This window comes from Lates calcarifer, linkage group LG13, assembly GCF_001640805.2.
Source record: "Lates calcarifer isolate ASB-BC8 linkage group LG13, TLL_Latcal_v3, whole genome shotgun sequence".
NCBI classification, from domain to species: domain Eukaryota; kingdom Metazoa; phylum Chordata; class Actinopteri; family Centropomidae; genus Lates; species Lates calcarifer.
The window spans coordinates 11,176,556-11,198,574 of record NC_066845.1 but is presented as its reverse complement, the minus strand read 5'-3'; the positions used below and the strand labels follow the sequence as shown (position 1 = coordinate 11,198,574).

At 44.9% G+C, this 22,019-nt stretch overlaps 1 protein-coding gene and 1 long non-coding RNA gene across 2 annotated transcripts; one reads left to right on the top strand and one right to left on the bottom strand.

Annotated features, from left to right (window-relative positions):
- The first annotated feature begins 99 nt into the window (after positions 1 to 99).
- On the top strand, positions 100 to 20,215 carry epg5 (ectopic P-granules autophagy protein 5 homolog (C. elegans)). The gene is made up of 45 exons (XM_018668568.2): positions 100 to 741; positions 1,168 to 1,842; positions 2,400 to 2,660; positions 2,762 to 2,960; positions 3,102 to 3,238; positions 3,335 to 3,442; positions 3,553 to 3,626; positions 3,797 to 3,905; positions 4,586 to 4,700; positions 4,791 to 4,941; positions 5,078 to 5,239; positions 5,329 to 5,486; positions 5,825 to 5,976; positions 6,358 to 6,498; positions 6,631 to 6,792; positions 6,888 to 7,010; positions 7,099 to 7,361; positions 7,456 to 7,596; positions 7,717 to 7,861; positions 8,150 to 8,347; positions 8,746 to 8,853; positions 8,957 to 9,079; positions 9,397 to 9,563; positions 9,664 to 9,900; positions 10,020 to 10,143; positions 10,272 to 10,416; positions 10,504 to 10,675; positions 10,843 to 11,005; positions 11,101 to 11,243; positions 11,354 to 11,510; positions 12,293 to 12,487; positions 12,579 to 12,792; positions 13,405 to 13,592; positions 13,704 to 13,911; positions 14,024 to 14,099; positions 14,541 to 14,644; positions 14,760 to 14,935; positions 15,551 to 15,775; positions 15,871 to 16,080; positions 17,061 to 17,205; positions 17,290 to 17,532; positions 17,874 to 18,087; positions 18,199 to 18,417; positions 18,530 to 18,644; positions 18,757 to 20,215. The coding sequence occupies exons 1-45, from the start codon at positions 688 to 690 to the stop codon at positions 18,937 to 18,939; spliced, it is 7,782 nt and encodes a 2,593-aa protein (XP_018524084.1). The 5' UTR covers positions 100 to 687; the 3' UTR covers positions 18,940 to 20,215.
- Positions 880 to 1,296, bottom strand: LOC127143197 (uncharacterized). The gene is made up of 2 exons (XR_007814447.1): positions 1,160 to 1,296; positions 880 to 930 (listed from the first exon to the last, which is right to left on the bottom strand). It is a non-coding gene; the product is annotated as an uncharacterized LOC127143197 (long non-coding RNA).
- Positions 20,216 to 22,019: the final 1,804 nt, after the last annotated feature.

Here is a 22,019-nt window from a genome sequence, read left to right as displayed (position 1 = left end):
AAAAACGGTGTCTTATCGGAAACTGCTTCCTAGTTTGGCTCCGCTGGCTTTCCGTAGAGAGGTGGAATAGTCACGTGATCAAAGATTGTGATAGCGGAGTTCCTGGAACAAACAAAACAAATGACAGCTGACCAACAGACAGGGCTACCGCCTCATGTCACTCGCCTCGATGTGTTGAAATCTTGTTTTGACAATGTGAGCAACAATACGGAAAACGCAGAGCCGCTGACGGATAAATTACTAAAGAGAAAGACAGCGTAATACGACAACAGCTAAGCGCTAGCTTAGCCTCCCTAGAGCGTTTTTAGCTGTAGAGTTTCATCAACAGGGACTGGTTTCGTTTTTCTAGAAATGTATTCTCTGGATATTATGTTTACGCTAAGATACATGCTAGTCGTTGCCTTACTGTCCTCGGTCGGCGAGTTTTCTCCACAGGCCCTACGAGAGTGTTTTGTTTACAACGAGTGAAAGTATTTATCTTGACAGCACAGCCAGCCCCTAGCTGCTTATCGCTGTAAAGACTTCGCTAGCTAGTCCAGCTAGTGGTGTTTGTTTGCTTGTGTGTGTGTACAGTACACATATGAAGACTGTTCGTTTCCAGTCGATCGTTTCCACCAGGAGACACCTCGGTCAGCTGTATGTCAGTGTGAAGTGAGTGAAAAAGGCTGAGGTGAGCAGTCACTGAAGATGGAAGCTGTGAGACCAAAGAAGACCAAGGCAAAGACCAGCGGAAAGTCACAGGTGAATAAACCAACTCCTTTACAATCCTTTGCTGCTTTCTACGCTTTCCATTTTAGGTCAGAGGTGGAAGGGGTGCCTATTCTATCAAGCATTAGTTTGATACTGGAAAATTAAACACACACACAAATATGGACAGTGTAGAGTCCAACATACTTTATTGTCTTCAGAAACTGGGGGAAACTGGAAGACCTGCAAAACATGGAAACGACACATAAAGACCCTTGGTGCTTAAACTCACCTAAAATGACAGAGCTCAACAATGACATACTATGCTGAGACAGCATGATTCACTATTTTTGCCACCTTCATTATAATGTTTGCTCATCAATCACATGCCTTTTGTCACATGTAGAAAACTGCAGTACATATTAAGCTGTTAACCAAGGAAACTTGATGTAATTTTTGTCTATTGTCTTACATTTTCAGCTGGTCATAAAGAAAAAGCAGGCAGAGGAAAAAAAACGAGCTGCAGCCCCCTCTGAGGTCTGCGATGAGGCCTCCACCTCTGGCTTCATTGACATCCCCCTCAGTCTGCCGTATCAGGAGCCAGAGGAGGAGCAACAGGACCCTGTTCAGCCCCCTGAGACCACAGCACAGCCTTCAGATCTGCCCCCTGAGAAACAAAAGACCTCTTCATCACAGACTTTATCCACATCCGTGCTAACTAAGGATTTACAGTCAACTCTCAGTTTGTCACCAGAGACATCACAGGACACAGAGCATCTGACAGAGTCAAGTAAGGAGATAGAGGAAGATGATGACACAGTGGCAGCTCAGAAGGCTGAGCTTCAAGCTGCACCACACACCACTGAGTTGGAAAAAGACACACAATCATGGAATCAGCCTTGTGTTTCAAGTCAGTTTGAGATCCCAAATGCCGCGAGTGCCCCTGCACTCTACCCATCTCTCCCTGCGCTGGAGGAGGGTCCTGTGATACAGCTCCATGAGCAAGCTGTGAAAAATAGTGCAAAAGGACCTGCTGTGTTGGCGCTCCCTGAGCAGGAATCCTCTCCTCCGAGTTTGCAGCCTCTGGATTCTGTAGCTGAATTTTCCAGGAGCAAACTCTACCCAGAGTTACCCAAGACAGCTCCAGAGATTCAGGTACTCTCATAAACCAAGAGATAACGTTGGTTTATCTCTTAACGTTAAGTTAAATCATGAACACAGTTGTGGGTTTTTTCAAGTGGTACAGACTGAATAGGTGTAATTACAGTGCCGCTAATACATATTTGTGGTGGAACACCACAGTATTGCAAGGTCATCATGTTTTTCGCCTTAACCAGTAAGGGTTATAACTGTAAAGTCAGTGCTTTATCACTTGATTCTCAGTGTATTTAAAAGATTGATAATGTGTTTGTTGTTCCTGAATTCACAATTTCAGCAGACTTTTTAATCTACTTTTTAATTTAAGAAACTTCAGAAAACTTCAGTTGAATTCATGTTTTGTTTTTAAAATGGCTTATTAGTCTGTTCTGGCTGAGTTAACAACAATTATATCAACTTGTTTGGTAATTGGTATCTACATCATCAGTGATTTTCTATCTAAAAAAATCAGTATCTATCTGTATGTATGTATTTATTCGTCAGTGTTGCCCAGAACCACATTACATTCATGTCCTCACATATATTTCTCTCACCTCATGTGTTACCTTCTGCAGCCATTCTCACTGGAGCAGCTAAGCGTCTGGGAGCCAGGGGGGGGGTTGCGAACGTGGTTAGAAGGTGTTGAAGTGTGCGCGGCCCAGTTCTGCGCTCTGGCCCGGCAGGAGAACCACGAACTGACTGAACTGCTGCAGAATTACTGGCGCTGCCGCAGACAGCTGACCCAGTCGCACACGCAGCTACACACACAGTCCTCGGACTGCAAGAGCACACAGAATCGTCTCTGGAGCTTCAGAGATGAACAGCTCACACTTCAGGTGTGCTTTTTCGATCAGTAAAGAAAAACATATATAGTAAAGAGAACTATAATGATTCTTTGGCATTACAACACCTTTAATATAATTTCTCTCCCCCACAGGGTGTGTGTGCCGACCAGTCTAAGGTATGTGGGTACCATCGTTTCCAGCAGGCAGATTTCAGTCAGAGTGTGCTGGCTGAGCTGAGGAGACTGTTTGAAGCTCGTAGTGAGCTGCTTCATCAGAAGGTGGCGCTACATGCATACACCGCTCTGCTGTCACGCCTACAGGTGGAATCATACTTGTATCATCTACTGAAAGGTGAGAAACTTATAAATTCTACTTGCCCTGAAGTAGCTGTAAAATGCTCCTTCCAAAGATGGCTCTTATACATACTGTCCTGCTAATGTTTAGTACATACATTACATCCATTTTGTCTTGCTTGTCTGTTTTTGTTTCCAGATTGTTCTGGTAGCCAAACACAACCATGTTCTCTCCAACCCCTGAAAGAGGCCATAAGTGTCCTGTTTAGCTTCACACGTAGAGTCCTTGATGACACACAGTTCCAGACAGACATCCATCACTGGCTGGAGAGACTGGTACTCACACACAAACCACTTTTCTTAATCCATGTTCCACTGGTCAAGGTATTTTGCTGTTGTGTTTCTTTACAAGGCTCTGGTTACACTCTCCAGGTGGCAGTCCTGCTGCATGTTGGAGGGTCAGGAGAGCACCTGTACCTGCTGTGCCATCTTCTCTGCTGTCCTGCTGGGGTTGGAAAGTGGTCTGCACCCTTCCTTCAGGTTAGTTAGGGACACAGTCTTTATTTTTTATTGATGTATTGTCGTGCTATGTTGTTCATGTCAGTGGTTGTGTATACAGATGACTGGAGTTTTCTTATTCTCTTCCCCAGATTCAAGTCTGGGGGAACACCTGTGGAGTTCAGCACTTCATGCAAGCTCTGGCCATCCTAATGTCACCTGCCAGGTAAGTAAAGTAGCCCCATTAACAGTGACTCTTTTTTTTTTTTAACTCACTTCACTGTGAATTGTTCACTCCAGTTACATGTCTGTGGTTTTCCATGAGAATCCAGGTCATCCTTTCAGGGTCTAACAACCTCACACCTCTAACCAGTGGTTTCTTCTGTTGTGTCTCAGACATCGTGCAGAGTTTCTGGGCCATATGAAACCATGTGAGAGCCAGAGCTCCACAGCTTCTGGACCTGAGTCCGGTAACTGGACCCTAGTGGATGAAGGTGGAGAGGAGGTAAGTGTAGGGAGGTGGTGATTCTATTCTGAGAGAAGAAGCTGAACTTCCACATCACAGTTTGAAAACAAAAAACAATCCAAAGGTTAAAGAAGGCAAACAAACATGGTTTTATTTTCCTGGTAAATAGATTCTTCTTGTTTCCTTCACTGATTGTGATTCAGTTATAATTACAAACATCCAGTTTTATGTCTGTCAAAAAGTGACGTGTCACTGATTTTTACAACAGACTGTTCCAGTCTTTGTTTTGATCTGCTGAGTCACAGTTAAAGCTGTTGAAAAAGGGTGTCAAATGATCACCTATGACCATTTAAATATCGGTCTGCTGGCTTAAACCCATGGTTGCTGCCAGCACTAATGTGTTGCCTAGGGACCACTTTGTTTTCAAAACCTTCAAGAAACATATTATTTTTGTAAGACAGTGACATTTTAAGATACTGTCATTTAATCATCGTGATAGTGTGATATTTTCCAAAATTCACATTTTATTACACATGTAATGTCATTACTATTTCATAAAAAATGAAGTAGCTAACACTTTGCATTTTGCCTAAAAAAACTGTTACATGACAACTGTTAGTCTGTTAAAATACGGCATGTGATGACTTGTTTTCTTAGGTAAGTGCAATATCTAGTCATTTAACCTCTAACTGCATTGTCCTGCTGGTCTCTGCGTTTAGGATGAGAATCCAGAGAGCAGCTGGCTGCTGCTCTGTGAGGAGGATCTGATCTCCTTGCTGACCCAGTTCCCCTTCCAGCAGCTCTACTCACATATGCTGGGAATGAGCAAGCAGGGTAAGAGAGTCTGTCCGTCCGTCTGTCTGTCTGTCTGTCTGTCGGTTTATATCACTCATCGTATGAGCTGACAGACCGTTCTGTTTCCAGGTGTGTATGAGCCCCAGGCCTGCTCCAGTCAGAAGATGATGCGCGTGTTTGCTTTTGCTTCCTCACTCATCGAAATTCTCGCTCTCGGCCTACAAACCTACAACAGAGCACGATACAGACAGCTAGTCAAACGAATAGGACACATCATACGGTAAACGTGCTGATAATATAAGCAAAAAAGACATATTATTATTATTATTATTATTATTATTATTATTATTATTATTATTATTAAAATCAGAAAATGTGAAATGTCTGTAATATTTGTCTTCTCTCGTTTCCCTCAGAATGACAGTGTGTTACGTCAGTGATCACTGGGCCCAGTATGTGAGTATAACTGGTGCCGGTGGATCCAGCTCTCATTTGCACTCTCTCTCTTTGGACAAACTGCAGCTGGAATACGATCAACTCTTCCTCAGAGCTGTTTTACATGTACTCAGAAACAAAAGGTGAGGAGCTGGGCTCAAGTTTCCATCTTAACTGTAAATTTTTCACTTTATGGACATTTGCATTTATTGTCTGTGGTCCCCTCTCACAGGTTGGGCATTTGGTTGTTTATGTCCGAGATGCCGTATGGGACTCTGTCGAGTTCAATGCTGTGGAGAGTCCTTTATGTTATGCAGAGCGCAGAAACAGCAGGACTAGAAACACTCAGCACCGCTACTGACACGCACTCCTGTATTCAGGCCCTCCAAGGTACGAGTATACACACTTAACCTGCACAAATCTTTCAAACCTAAAAAAATCTAACAATCATGGACATTGTAACAGTGCTTAGATCTGACCCCACAGTTTCGACATCAGATTGAAAGCTGAAGTATCTTGTTAAGGCAGTTGAAAAAAAAAACACCCCAAAAACTTTTTGAATTGAACTCTTCTTAAAGTTCTTGAACTCAATTTCACATTTCACATTTCACATGTCACAAGATTTGACTTGTGACTGGGACTTGAAAACCCAGGTATAAATAAGGGGAGTCGTGTCACTCCACTGACAGTTGTCATCCTGATATTTTATGACTGTCTCTCTTTCACAGACCCAGAGCACCAGGAGAGATTTGAGCAATGGCTGTGCGAAGTGAACAGCTCTGACGGCATCTCCCTCCTCACTGCGTTAGCACACATGGCTACACCCACTCAGCGCTCTGACCCCACCTTCATCACCACTATAACGCTGCTGATTTACCAGGTATAAGAAGTGCATAAACAGAAAAAGAAAGCGCAATTTAGATGTTGAATGCCTAACTTACTTAAGACTACATTAATTAAAATACTGGAGCAAAGGGTGACTGTGAAGGAAGCACTTCACAAACATCACGAGCCTGTTTTTACTGTGTGGATGATGGATCTCTTGTTTATGCCAAGGGTGTTCTATATGAAATACGCATGGAAAATAGTTTATCCGCTTTCATCCACAGTGGAGCATCTGATCCATTGTTCAGCACAGTTGGAAGTTGGAAGGATGAACTGAATAACACTGGTTAAAGATTCATTTTCCTGGTCCCCTGGATAGAAGACATACTGTATCATGTCTACATTGTTTGACAACTCTTTTCTTATTTTGCATCAGGTGTCTTATGTGAGTGTGTCTACCAGAGAAATCTACTCAAAAGTAGGGAGGGAGTTGCTGGCTGCCATAGCAACAGCCCATCCCTATGTCATCTCTGTGCTCCTGGAGAGACTGAGAGAGACCATACAGACTGTAGGAATGGTTAGTATTGCTATTGTTTAATGATGTTATGGTTTTAATTGCAAGTAGTTCTGTATTCCGAGGAAGAATATATGATGATGATGTCAGATTCATGAGTTCTTGTTTTTGTCTGTGTTTTCTTGTGCGTGTCAGGTGGCTCTCTACTTGTGTAAAGAGCTGCCTCTGAGTCTGTGGCGGCCGCGGCCTGAGGAAATATGTGTCATCGGAGCCTGGCTGCTCCAGCATCCTCTGTCTGCTGTGGAGAACAGGCTGGCCTGTGTTATCCTGGAGGGTCTGAACTGGGGTCACACACAGGTAGTCGTGGGTGCATTCAAAATTATGATTCTAAGAGTCCTGACAGCAGAGTTGTGAGTTTGTAATTACATGACTAAACCTGTTTCCTCTCGCAGGATGGCTCCCTGGCCCTGTCTTCATCCCTCCACAGTGAAGTGGCTCTGCTGGTGGCTGAAGCCTATCAAAAGTACCTTACTGACAAACCGTACAGTGGCCTCATATCAGAGGGGATCAAACAGGTGACACATCCTCATACTAAGCACGGCCTTGTAACGTGATCCGCTTTGGCTGCATTCAGCAAAACAGTCTCTTGTTTCCTCCCCTCAGGTGTCTTACCTCGCCAGTGTCCTACGTTTGGGCGTATCACCTGAAGCATCCTTTAGTCAATGGGCGTGGCAACTGTTGCTAAGGCTGAAGCTCCATGGCAATGCCCAGAGCCCTAAAGGAGCCTGGTCGGTCCCCGCTTTGGCGTCCAACCCACCCCCGGAACTTACACACTCTCCCAGCATGCACTCTGTTCTCAGGGCTGTAAAAGCCGGCATCCCAATTGGATGTTATCTGTCCATTGCCATGACAACAGTGGGACACAGGTTTGTTGTCGCACATTCAAGGTAAATGTTTATGGATGTTGAATTTGAATGAAGTTTAATCTCCAGTGGATTTTCTCTTTGTGTTTTATTTTAGCCTGGAACACTTCTGTACTGATGGAGTTGGGTTGTTTAAGACTCTGATTCAGTCTCGCCACCTGAAAGCTGCTGTGCACCTGCTGGACAACATCCTACCCCCAACTTACCCTCTCAGCTTCTACCTGCTCAACAACGCTCAGTAAGAAGGATAAATCTTCTATAAAAGAAAAGAAAGAAAGATATTTATTATAGCAGGTAATGTATCTCCAACACTTTGATTTATTGTCGTCTCTATTTTCATCCTTTCTGTTAATGCCAGGTTTGTAAGTTGCATCCAGCTCTTCTTGCAGTATGACAGTGTGTGTCCTCAAGGTGTGACACAGCAGGTGACTCACCGGGTGGCACCACTCCTTACAGGAACCACCTATGGAGACAATGTCCGACTGCTGAACAGTGTCATTCAGGTTTGTCTCAAAGAGCTTTTGTTATAATCTTCAATTTTTGATATTCATGATTCCTTGAATGGTTAGCATAAAGATAGAAAATTACTGTGGGAATTAGTAGGCATAGAGGAAATTAGGAACAGGCTGCAGAGTCTTAACTTTATGTATGTACGTATGTATGTATGTGGATCAGGGTTAGGGTTCATTTTTAAACAACACCGTCTTCTAAAATGAGTGTAACCATTCTCATCACGTATATCTTCTCCAAATCAATGGATGGTGGGTAAAAATGTGTGTTTTATCTTCCAGAGTCATGTGGTGGAGAGTTCGCAGCCCGGTCGTGTCGGAGCTGCAGCGGTGCTGGAGTTTTGGCTGGGAATTCTAACTCAGCAGAACCTGTGGTACAGAGACAAAACAGTCCTATTCCTCATGGATCAGATCTGCTGTGCTGCATTCACACACCACCAGGAGGAATGTGTGCAGAAACTCCTGTACCAGCAGCATAAGGTATTTACTCAGTTTTGTTAAATAATATAGGGACTCTCGTGGGTCTCAAAGGTGCAGATGTCTGATTTTAGTACTGTAAATTGCCTTAAGTAACATTATGAAAATAAATATTCCATTAACATTTAATGGGTCACTCAGAAAGAGGAAGAGCTTGGTGGTGAGGTGCACTAAAAAGTCACCTTAAACCCATTAAGCTTTGACCTTCATTCAGATTTTACACCATGCAAGCCACATCTGTTTCACGTACACTGTGATAAAACTAGTCTGTATGGCAACTGTGATTTACCACTGACAGGTTTTCATCACAACAACTTGAAGAAGCTAGTACCACTCATAAAGAAGGAACGGTCATGGTGACACAGGCAGTAATTTTTTTTCCATTTTCATACCTCATGCAGAATGCCTTGGGTTACCATGGAGATCGTGGTCTGCTCTCCTCCCTGGTTGGCTGGATTGCTGGAAATGCCACACCCTCTTTCATAGAGGGCCAATCTCTGGGTGCAGAGGTAAGGGTCCCCCAAGCACCAGCAGTATGTGCAAGTGCTGAAAGGCTCATGTCAGTAAAGCACTCAGTCCTGACAGACTTGGTGTTGTCTGCATGTTGTGTAGGTTTGGTTCGCCTGGCTGGTGCTGAATATGGAGGGTGTGTTTGAGGAAGACTCTCAGCTGAGACGCTGTGTTGAACACGAGCTCCTGTCAGAGCCAAACATCTCCCCAGAACAAGCCTTAAAGGTATACAGACAAACCAACAACAAGTTATTGTATTGGTCGATCACTATTATTAAAAGCAAACACTCAGTATCAGAGAATTAACAAGACATTTCACAGTACAAGAATGTGGCAATACAAGTGGCGGAAAAACTGTTAGAGAACTTCAAATAATTTTGCACTACACCACATTTGACCTAACACACACTGCAATTACAGAGTACTTGCAAAGCCAAAGTAGCACCATAGTGAGTGTTCAGTAGTCTGATCTACTGCTGGTTCATGATCATGGTGTGTTGTATGTAACTGGCGTTAACAGTGTGTGTCTGTGTCTGAGCCAGAAGGCGCAGCAGAGGCTGAAGTTGCCAGTAGCCCCATCTCTGCAGCGGCTTCAGGTGTACCGCTGGGCATGTCAGGCTTTAGCCACACCCCCCGACCACCCACTCCTTCCTCTGGTCTGGCAGAAGTTCCTACAGCTCTACCTCAGACAGCCTGGGCCTGAGTATGGGTACGATGCACACACACGTATTACTGTCCCTCCCCAGAGAAACCAGGAAATATAAACGTGCACAGGTGTCACGTTTCTGTTTCTGTGTGTCGTCCACCAGACTGGCTGCAGGAGGATGCATAGGGCGAAGGTTCTTCCAGGCTTCATCCCAGGCCGCTTTACTCAGAGATCTGAGACAGAGAATACAGGAGGTGTCAGACTTCCACCATGCTGCCAGCCAGGCCCTCAGGGTGCCCCCACCACACACACCCTCATCAGACAGCCAGGGCGACGAAACTCCCGACAATCCACGTCCCCCGTACCTCACCTCCCCTCAGCTGCACACAGAGCTGGTCCGGTAGGGCACCAATGCATAATGTGTGCATTTAAAAACACTCCTTCCTGTTGTTCTGCTGATAGCACCAGACATTAATATTTTTACAGGCTCTCACATCTCAGCTGACTGGTTGTCTACAGGTTGTTTGGTGTATTTGCCGTGTGGTTGGATGATGAGACAATGCAGAAGCAGGAAGTGTACCTTCCCTCTCTTCCTGCAGAGTATGAACCCCACAGACTGGCACAGGTCATGCAGCGGCATCAGGTGGGTGTGTCTCTTTTTCTGTGTGTCTGTATTTTCAAATAAAACATATGAGCAGGTTAGTCAAAGCTCTGCTGTGTTATATCATATTGCTCTTACATGTTAACCTGTGTTGTCATGTTGTGCTGTAGGAACTGTGGCTGGAGTATATAGACCAGGAGCGTCTGCAGTATGATGAGAGGGAGGTTTTGTCTCTGTGGGAGAAGGTGCAGAGCGAGCCAACCTTCCTGCAAGCCCAAAATCCCAGCTTCACCGACTACACCAACCTCAACAGTGGTACACAGTTATTAATTGTGGATATGTGGATATGCAGTGGTACGACTTTTCATTTATCAGTAGTTTGATGTTGTGCTCTGTTTGCAGCAAGGGAGCGTATCCTGTCCAACCTGCAGAAGCATCCAATTCCCCGTCCAGCTCCAGAGCTGCAGCAGCTGAAGGCTCCAGTGGCTGAGGTACCTGCTGCCAGCCTCACTGACTTTAAAGCTGCTGCTGAGCTGCTGCAGCAGGACCTCAGTATTCTGCAAGATGAGGCCAGGTATGTGGAGATCATACACACATTAAAACATTTCCACATCATCAGAGGCACATAGCGCACACATACACAAACACGCAAACGCGCATGCTTGTTTGTACACGCACAAACATACACAGACATATACAAAACTACACACTGATTCTGAAATGCTTCCATCTTGGTGTCAGGATTGCAGTAGCACGTGAAGCCCAGCAGGTGGCGCTGGAGCAGGAACTTCTGGAGAGCCTTCCTCTGCTGTACAAGAACAGACCAGAGCAAGTCACCATGGCCTTGGAATGTAAAGGGAAGGGAGGGCAGCCATGCCAGGGACCTGCAAACATCACTGTCACGGTACAACCACTAAAACTGCATACATGTCACATTGTGAGATATCACTGTGAAGTCTTTGTTGTGGTTTGTTAATCTGTGTGTGTGTAATCGCACAGTGTGAGCGTGTCCAGAGACAGGAGGCAGTGCAGACTCAAATAACATCACTGCGCAGGGACATCAAGAAACTCCAAACCGACGCCATGGCTCCTCCACCTCAAAGCCTGGCCCAGGCTGCTGTCCACACTGAGAACTTTATCACGTCAGTATAAATAGAATATAAGAGCAAAACAGATTTGGAAAGAAAAGGCGGGTAGTTGATCAAAATAACAGGTGTTTTAACTAAAGCGTGGACCATGTTTGTGTGTTCAGGGCTCTGGTGAACATGTACAAGGCACAGAAATCTCCTGCAGTGCAGCATGTTGGTGTGTCAGCCTTTTACAAAGTGGTCTCCTTTGTGTGTGAGGACACGCTGCGACATCCCCCAACACGCCAGTACCTCTCCTCCTGTGTGGAGATACTGGGACAGGTGCGCACACACATACACATGGCATTACAAGATTTCTTTCACCCATTGCTTAGTTTTGTTTATAATACTCTAAACAAAGTTAACCTGTAAGAACTTGAATCACAATACACAATGTTATCCAGGTATCCATGGGCAAGATTGTTTATCTTACTTGTGTCTCCAAGAGCCTTGCTCTAACTCTAAGCTAACAGACCTAGAGCACAGAGCCCCTTTGGGCTACGTAAAAAGGATAATGAATCAGAAATGCCACTGCTCTAGTATTGTTAACTACTCGCTGCTGATTTTCTTATGATTATATTTATATGGATTTAAATATCCATCCATCCATTATCAATACCATAGCAGGGGGGGTTGAGCCTTTCCCAGCTGACACTGGGCAAGGTACACCCTGGACAGATTGCTAGTCCATCATAGGGCTGACATATAAAGACAAACAACCATTCACACTCACTTTCACACCTGGATTTAAATAAAGAAAGAATATTAAGGATGAAAAGCGAAGCAAAGATAGCAAAACACTGTATATAGTACTTCAGCCACTGAGACTTCACAACCAGAATGTGAAGCATTTGAAGCAATCTCTGTACTTTTGTGGAAACCACATCACATGGACCTAGACAACCTGTAGAGCCTGACTCCAGCAGGACCTACAGATAAATAGGGCACAGATGTGACCAATTAAACAGTTAATCAAACGAGCAGGTTCACGTCATGTTGAAGTTCACGTGGGCTGTATTAACTGATAAAAGCTGCTCATGGATTAAATCGTATTTTGTGTTTAGGTGTTTATCCAGGGCAACGCAGAAGAGTGTGGCCGTGTCCTGAAGACCATCCTGGAGCAGCGGCGTCTTTGCCCTCTCATTTCCCCCTTCTTCACCCCTAACGCAGCACCCACTCAGCTCGTCTTTCTCTACCAAGACGTGGTGACGTCCCTGCACCTCGACAGCGCTGACGTCATTTTCATGCTGCTCACTAAGGTTAGTCCAGACTCAAATTCAACACACTGATGAAAAACACGCTGTACATCTACAGCAGTGCAGTTACAGCAGCCACTACCTCCCCCTGCAGTTTGACTTGTCCCAGTGGTTGAATGAAACCCATCCTGTATTTTCGGAGAGAACCCGTTTGCTGGAGTTGATCCACGGAGCTCTCTGCGTCTGTGGCCGAGACCCAGAGCCTGAGCTTCTCACGCCATTTCACCTTTTCACCAAACACTGGACCTGGCTTTTACGCCACCATTTCCCTGATCACTACAGTGACTGCCTGCGTCTGCTTATGACCAGTAAGTGTGTATGTGTGTACAAAAAATTTTTGGATTCAGTTTAATGATTCAGATAATTATTAACTTGATTCATCCTTTATTATATTCAATCAAATCATCAAATATCCATTTTTTTAACATCTCAATTGCACAATTAACGATAGAACATGACAAAAGGAGAGGTTAGACCACATCAGATTACGCACTTGTACTGAATGAAAACTAACTTGCAGAGAATTGCTTGAGAATCTTTCACGTTGAGCAGCAGCTTCTCATTGTCTTTTATGTTACACAGTGCCTGATAATGCACTGAGGAGCAGGGGCTGCTTTGAAAAGTCTGATTGTTCGTCATTCAAGTGATTCAGAGAAAACGCATTCATCCTCCTGAAAGAATGCCTCCCACTCATCTTCCCACCAGCACAAGATTAAATTAAGTAATGAAAGTTAGGTGTTGAATGATTTATCAAGACAGAATTTGGGTTTTTTGACATTGCCCCATAAGATGAGATGGTTCCAAACAGTGCCACACATGCTAAATCAATCATCAAAGAACTAAGATGGTATTAAATATCAAGAATATTGAGTTGTGTTTGATGTGCAACAAACTGAGGCATTTTTTTTTAACCTGACCAGGCTCATCAAACCAGTTACTGAGTCCAGAGTGCTGGAAGGTGACTCTGCGAGTGCTGGGCTGTTTACCTCCATCCCGCAGCACTAAGAGCAAAACTGAACAAGGCCTCCCCGCAACTGATGCCCCCAGCCATGCCGTCAGGCCCCAAGCCTCTCCCTACAGATCCCCTGTCAGCCTCTCTCCTCAGCAGGTAACTAATGTTAAAGTGTTTACTTCTTTATTTGATAGTAGCTAACAAATTGATACTTTTACCCTTCATTATTAATCCAACAGTGCTGCATTGTTTGCTGGTTGCTAACAGGTGGATGAGACAGTCGATTGGCTGAGTGATTACTTCCTTCGGAGTCGTCTCAGTAAACCAGACCTCCGCAGCTTCGGCCTTTACTCTGCCTGGACTCCCTACATCACTGAGGTTGTTTCCTTCTGGGACCATTTGGTTAGTTGTCTAATCAGTGTGCAGTTCAGTAGCTGCGCCAGAGAGTCAGTGGGCAGCAGCAAAATACTGAAAGGTAACTGCCATAGGGTCATAAGACTTGCTACTAATTCACTGAGTTCCCTTTGTTTTATATATTTTTCTATTATTAGCTGAGAAGAAGAGAAATGTCTCTTTTAATCTTGCAGCTCTGCAGGACCTACACAGTAAGATTGTGAAGTTGTTTAAGCCTTGGATCTTTCCTGTGGACACTGAAGATGGCGGGTAAGCACTGCACATCCTCAGCTCTCAGACAACCAATGGTTTTAGATAGAGGAGAGCTTTTGTGAGTGAAACAGATGTGAAACAGATGTGAGCACAGACACGAGACTCTAGAGAGGGCAGCAGATAAAAAAAATATTCATTCACAAGATTGAATTATTTTTTTAGATGTAATCGTTTTTTGTGCAGGTGGACAGCAGATGCTTCTGGTGTTGTAATAGTTGCATTACCCGACTGAATCACCAGTGAGAGATTCCTTTATCTCTGAAACACAACCTGTTAAATAAAACTGTTAAGAGAGAAAAGTGTGCATTAGATGTTTACTTTTGTGTGTGAGTTATAGGTCAACCACCAGTTTGTACTGTGATTCTCCTGGTTGATACATGGAGAAAGCAGTTTTACAAAAACAAAGACAATGTTAATATCAGAATCTCTTTGTCTCAGTAACCTCAAGTGTTACCCGTGGCTGGAGACGGATGCGAGTGCTGCAGGATGTCTGGTTGGACTGTACGCTCAATTCACCGACACACTGCATCACAAATTCAGAGGTAGGTCGGCCAGAGTGCTGCTATGTTCACACTTGAGTGAGTGTTTAAGTGCTGCTATTCTTTGTCGCTTTTACTGTTTAAGGTTGTTTAAAACCTGTGTGTTGGTACGTTGCAGATCGTTTGCTCCCTGGTCAGAGGGGAGCTCTCTGGCTATGTATGATGCAGTACTGTGAGAGCTGCACCTCGCCCCGTACACCCGAGTACCTCCTCTACCTGTACCACACACACCTCCGCAGCCTGCCCTGGAGACACCTGCACCCCGACACTCAGCTCATGGAGCAGCTCTTCAATGTGAGACACTCAACCCTCTGACCCCTAACCCCTGACCCCCCAACACTGCACACTGATCTAGAAATGCACGACACCGGGGAGCTTGTTAATTTGAGACCTCGGTCCTTGGCCCCAGGTCCTATTATTAGCCTCACTTAACGTAATTATAGTCCCAACACCCTGTTCCTAGAAAAAAGCTCCTGTCTCTCCAGACCCACATGGCTCTATGGGGGCTGCTAGACAGGTTAAAGAAATATAAAACAAATAGAAGTGTATGAACAGCTGGTATTGTCATTATTCAAACAAAAATATCACCTATTTTGTCCATCTTGGATTGTGTAGATCATTTCAGTTGCAATCAAGTCAGTCTTTTCATCTTATCTTTCATTCCCCATTATTTCCTTGTTGAGGGCTCTTCAGTTAAATTAGATACATTTAAACTGATTCATAGTTAGGATGTTCTGATTACTTTCCAGAACTGGATTATTAATTTAGCCATAAAGTCAAGCAGTCAAACATATAATGTATAATCAGAAGTAATAAGTATTCTGCGTACAGGCAGTTGAGACTAGTTTGTAGGTTTATGTTTCGACAGTAGAGATTTTTGTTTATTTTCTCGTCTCGCTGTGCCTGCAGGTGGAGAGAGGAAGTCCTAAGAGCTGCTTCCTGTTCATGGGAGAGGTGTTATGTGAAGTTAACTGGGTCAGCGTCCTGAGTGACCACTTACAAACACCTCCTGCATCCACAACATATCCAACTTTACCAGACATAGGTACTCAGAAGGAGTCACACACCATGTTAGTCTATCTGCTGTACATGCTTGTCTTTCTGGCAAAGGAGGAACAGCTTCTGACTCAGCAGGTGAGTCCAGACTAGTTAAGCTCCACATTAGGGTCAGACCTCTACCCCCCTCCTGTTTCATACTTGCTTCATGTTTTTTCCTTCTCTACCTGCAGGACTCCCCTCTGTTTAGTCTGTTGGTCCAGTCCACCTCTCTGCCCTGGCATCAACTGGACCTGTCCTCATACCAAGGCATTCTGGGATATGTCAGCACCCACTACCCTCCCTCTTTGCTGCTCAGTACTGATTCTGCCCCTCAGCTGTTGCTGAAATCACTGCGTAGTGCTGCGGGGCTCCACCCCCGCCCCACTGAAGCTCCACACCAAGTGAGACAACACAGTGTCACAGATTAATTAATGCATCAAAAACCTTTTAAGGTCCATGTGTTCTCCATTGTAGCCACACTAAATTAAAGGTGGTTTAAATCTCCCAAACAAGCACTGCAAGTATTAGACCAGTTGAGGTTTCAAGCCCAGAAATTCATCACAAAACTCTCATGATTAAGTGCTGAGAGGATGAGTGTAATTACAGACACATAAATGAATGAAAACTTCTAAAGCTACTTACAGCCTGGATTTCATGAGAGTCCGTTTATAGGGAGAATGGAGGTACTAGATAAAACTGTCACTGAGCAACTGTACTATATAGAGGAACCCTGATGTTAGAGAATGTAAGCACCTCCACGCCCTCAGGCAGACACATCTTGTGTAAAAGTGGGAGGCTTAGAACATCCACATTAAATTTAGACTTAAACAATTCCGTTTCCTTTGCCAGCTCTGTATCACTCAGCCAAATTACATAAATGCAACAGTTAAATAAGGAAGGACAAAGAAGGACATTTTATACACCACTTGATAACATTCCAAAGTAGATAGACTTTGGCAAAATCTATATAGCACACTTCCAAGCTGTACTGTACTCAGGACCGCTCTGAGATCCAGCAATGTGTGTTCTTTTTAATTACACCAACTTCATTCTGAAAAATAGCCTTTCTGTCTAACATAGGTACTACTGATTATTGTAGAAATATGCATGAAAAGCTGTAATTAAATTAGACTCAGCATAGCACATGAAACCTGCAAATATCATGAGTTAATAAATGTATTTCTTTGGTAAAATTGACACATTTTACTTTAAGACTCAGATGTCACCTATAGGCAAGGGAATATATTGAATATCTTTTATAGCGTGTGAGATATATTATAAATGACAGTTATGTATTTATTCATGCATCTATTTCTGTATAGCATCAACCCAAACAAACAAAAAAAAAAAACACTACAATCACTGTCTTTCCATCTGTCAGGAAGAGACGCTGAAGGCTGGAGCGTATGTGTGCTGGTGTGTGCAGTCTTTCGTGACTCTGGAGCAAGGAGGCGGCATCAGCCTCAGCGGCCTGGAGGCTCAGCTGGAGACACTTCTGGAGAGCATTGTCACATTCAACCCACCAGGTGAGGTGTCCTCACTGTCATCTTTAACAGCTGTGTCACCTATGAGTGATCAGTTCTTACCCTTTAACACCCCCCCCCTCGCAGAGACGGGGCTGGAGCAGAGGCACATGGCGTTCTGCGGTCTCTTCAGCGACGCTCTGGCTCTGCTGAACGGGGTGGGCGTCTCGTCAGGCGAGGCGCTCGCCGTCCATGTCATCACCTGGCTGGACAGGAAGGGGAGGGGTTTTCCCATTCTGCCTCTTCTCACAGCTTGCACCCGCTGTCTCGCGTCGGTGCGGCACATGACGCGGATCATGGAGGCGTGCATCACAGCGTACTTCAACCACGGTAAGTAACAATCTGGGTTTTTTTCTCTTAGCACCCACGTTATTTAACTGAGGATTACTTTTGTTTGTAGAGTTGTCAGCTTATACAGTGTTACAGTAAAAAGAAGTGCTTAAGAGTTTTTCTCTGGCAGATGTCTCTCTACCCAGGCACATGTTAGCAGGCTGTATATAAAATATTGTTTCACATAAGATGGATATTTAAGTCCAGGTTGACAGAGGCAATTTCCCCAAAAGGTTGGTTTAGTCCTTTAAATTTCTCCCTTTAGTATAAATAGTTAAATGTGAATGTGAGGATTCACGTCTCTCCTCCCACTGTCTGTGTTTTTGTTTCTCCCTGTTCAGCTGAGGAGGAGTCTGTAGGTTGGGGTCCTGTGTTGGCATCACTACAGGTGCCTGAACTCACAGTGGACGACTTCCTCTCCGAGAGCCACTCAGGAGGCAGCTTCCTGACTCTCTACACCTTCATCCTGCAGCGCCTCAACAGTGAATACACAGCAGCCAACGAGAGAAGGACTCTGGCTCTAATTAACACGTGGACCAATCAAGTTTTCCCCAGGTTTGGCTCTTCCTCATTATCATCATTTTGACAGGACAGATTTTGTTTGATAGCGTCTTGCAGTCTGAGTATTAACCATTATATGTGCTGTGATGTGTTTTGTCTGTCCAGTGGTCCAGGGGATGAAGCCAAGCTGTTTCTCTGGTGGCACAAAGCGCTGAACCTGTCAGCGGAGCAGCTGCAGCCGCAGGCCGGCCAAACTGAAGTGTTGGGAGTCGTCATGGGTCTGTTGAAGTTACAGTCCAGGCTGCTCCAGCTGGGAGAAGAAAGACTGAACTCTGGGCTGCTGGGAGCTATAGGCCTGGGGAAGAGGTCTCCTGTTTCTAATAGGTACGCTCTCATGCATTTTATCAGCAAATCGATACACGTGTAGACCTGAGAGTAAAACATTAATTTGCCACTTGATAAACCAGCTGTTAACGTGTGTCTACTGCACGTCTAGGTTCAGGGTGGTGGTACGCAGTCTGGCAGCATTCCTGTCAGTCCAGGTGGCATCGGAGACCGAGCTTCGACTCCAACCCACCAGCGACTTGCAGCTCTCTGCAAAAGCACAGCAAGTATGCAACAAAACCTGCAAATAGAGTGTTTTCATTTTCTAGTCTGCAATTATCCCTTAAAAATAGCATCTGTTTCTCTTGTTTTTTTTTTTGTTTTTTTCTGTGAATGCAGACGTTGGGGATGTTGGAGGCCATGCCCAGCAATAAGCAGTACGCTGAGTTAGAGGACTCTGTGAATAAGGCTGTCCAGTTCATCCGCTACCCAGGACACTGTCTCAAAGACGCACCCCGACTCCTGTCCCTGCTAGCCAACCTCCTGTACCCCAACCTCAGATACCTGAACATTATCCGTTAACACCGACTGAACCCGACACTCGTGCTAGAGACTGGGAGGATGAAACACCTCTGTGGCAGTAAACGTCTGTTCTGCACAGACAAAATCTTGCTGGAGCACAAAGTTTTCCAAGTAGTGACACTGGCACTGAGTTGCTTTTGCTGTCATATCAGCAAGAGCTAGGGCTTTGTGTGACAGAAACAGACTGTTCATCAAAGCTTTTGTGCATTTATGAAAAACACCTTTTGACTGATCATGTACAATGAAGTATCATAGAACCAAGTCAAGAGCAGAAGACATGTTATGTGCTAAACTCGGACCTTTTCTCGCACTTTTCTTTCTTCTCTCATGTCTATGCCTTGTTGTTTTTATATAACTTGCCTGTTGGGTTTCAACACCATCTGTTCTATTCTTGATTTGAGAGAATGTTGCACATATTTATTGAAGCAGAATTCATGAATCAGAATTCATCTCTGGGCTTTAGGTGTCAGTTTCATACCCATATGTGGAATCTAACAGAAAAAAAGAAGTTGAGGGGTCCACAAATTATTTAGAGGAAGTTGAAGGACAGATCTAATAGGCTTATAACTTTAGTAGTACCTTCTTAAAATGGGGAGGGGACTCATACCAGGAAACCTAGGAAGACTGGGTTCAAGGCCCGATGGAACTACTGGAGGTTCACTCTCGATGTTAGCATCAATCTACAAGCTACAATCTGACATTTCTCAAGGTACTGTACACATACAGATGAATATAATGACTGAAGTGATCGTGTTTAGAAACAGAACGTTTGCCAGTATTATGTTCATGTCCAGCCAAAAGTGCTTTGCTTGTTTCTGCCAAAGAGATGTTATTTTAATCTGCTCAGCTACTTAAACCTTCTTGACCACGTACTCTGGTTGTTTCATCTGTGTCTGTTAGGAACAAAAACTGCAGTCTGAATAAGCACACGCGCTGGAAGATACACCAAGTACCACTTACAGTGTGCCACACCACTTGGCTTCCTTATAAAGTAGTATGTGCTCTGTAATACAATTTGCTAATGCGGCTGGTATTACTAAAAGAGCCGGGATGTAATGCTGTTGGAGCGTGTCTGTAACTGGACTAACATAAACATATGGTGGCATTTAAGGATAAAGGCAGACTGTGATTCAGATTTATCAGACCTTCAGAGTGTACTGTGCATCAAAAACAGATTCCACATTTTTTTATTTACCCATGTCATGTTACCTCTTGTGTTTCTCTGTGCCATCTCAATAATAATAATCACACTGCACCTCTGCAGCCTTGAAGCTCACGCCTTATTGCCTGTGTTATGTGGCGACTGTTAATGTCAGAAGCATTTCTTCTTTATGAGTCAGTGATCAGGAATGGGGTCTGGAGGGGAGCTACAGAGCCGGGCTGCACAAAGGAGACACGACTCCGTTCAATAAAGGGAACTCGGTGTCTCACAGATGGTACTTATCAGTTCAGCTCTGTGATCTTGGACCATATGTAATACATGGAGGCTCTGAGAGCAGGAAGACTGATGACGTAAACACTCCTGGACGGGGTCACATGGGGACACACCTAACTGGGACGCTCGTGAATCGAGCTGTAAGGAACAAGTGAAGGAGTGAAATCGGTTCGGACACCAATTAGGGACACGATACACCGTGCAGCCTTTACATCAAAACCAAAATCTGCATTCTCCATGTATAACGCTGCAGATGGTCAGAATGAAATTAAGGCTTCCTTGTGTAAGAAGCCTGGTATGACAAGCGTGTACTGTGAGTAATTTGATTGGCATCCGCATCCTGTTGTTCTCTGCATCTGTGCGAAGGTATAACGGCACATGTCCGCAAACTGAAAGAAGCTTTTACAAAAGATTAGTAAAGAGAGAGAGAGAGGGGGGACATGTGTGCATGTGCGCGCACACGTCATCCAACATCCTCGTTTGACACCACCACCACCACCACGTCTTGTCTGGGAGAAAACCTCTCCTCAGGCAACGGTGGTCTCTATGGTTACAGGAAGGGTAGAAGTGAGAGAGGAGGTGGAGAGGACGGGGTGTTCTGAGGCTGCGAGAGGGAAGAGAAAAGGGAGGGAGGGAGGGGAGGTGGGAGATGCTTTACAGACGCTCGTCGTCGCCGACGCCTCCTCCTCGCACTCAAAAAACAGCCTCCGGCGCGAGCTCCTGCGAACCCCTCGACCCGTCGTCTCTCGCCCGCTCGGATCGACCTTCTGTTCTCCCGTCTCTCGGCTCAGGTGGCAGAGTACACTCAAACAGCTCTCAGGCATTAGCCTCACTGGATGTCTCTTCCTGAACTCATCCCATGTTCTCACACACACGTGCTCATAGGACCCATTGCTGAGACAGAGTATTCCTGACAGACACATCACTGTCTGGCAGATTCCTGTGTCACCATGGAAACCCAGCATCAGGTCAGGAATAGCTGCTCCTAGACTGTTTGAGTGCACACTCAGCATCGGTGCAGCACGTGGAATCAACTCCCATCGGTCATCGCTGGCAATCAGGATGCAGACATAAAACAAACAGAGTTGTACGTTTTCCAGCAATGTCATTTTTACATTCTCTGAAATCCAACCAGTTATGCAAGAACTCCTGACAGTAACAGCTATGAGCAGATTATTGTGTAACCTGTGTGTGCTCACTTGGCACACACAGGTTTTCAGACCACATCTTAACAGGATGTTTCCGTCAGCGCATTGCAGTCGATTTCAACATGTTCCAGTGTCCGTCACTGGCCAGAGCAGAGGACCCTTGCATGAATAACACTCCACCACTGACCAGTTGCTCTTCTGGGACAGCTGCACTGGCCTGAGCTCCCCTCCCTGCTGCCAAAACACACACACACACACTCAGCTGGACACACAGGAATGTGTCTCTCTCTGTTCTCCTCCACAGCTCTGTAGCAGCTTCCCTACATTGTTGTGAATGTTAAAATACATACATGCATGTGTGTGTGTGTGTGAGAGAGAGAGAGAGCAGGTGTGTGTGTGTGTTTGTGTGTGTCAGACAGGCTCCTCCATCGAGACACCCACTTTTTCTCGCACCTCCTCGCTGGTGCGGTGGGGAGTGATGACTCAAGCTTAAATGA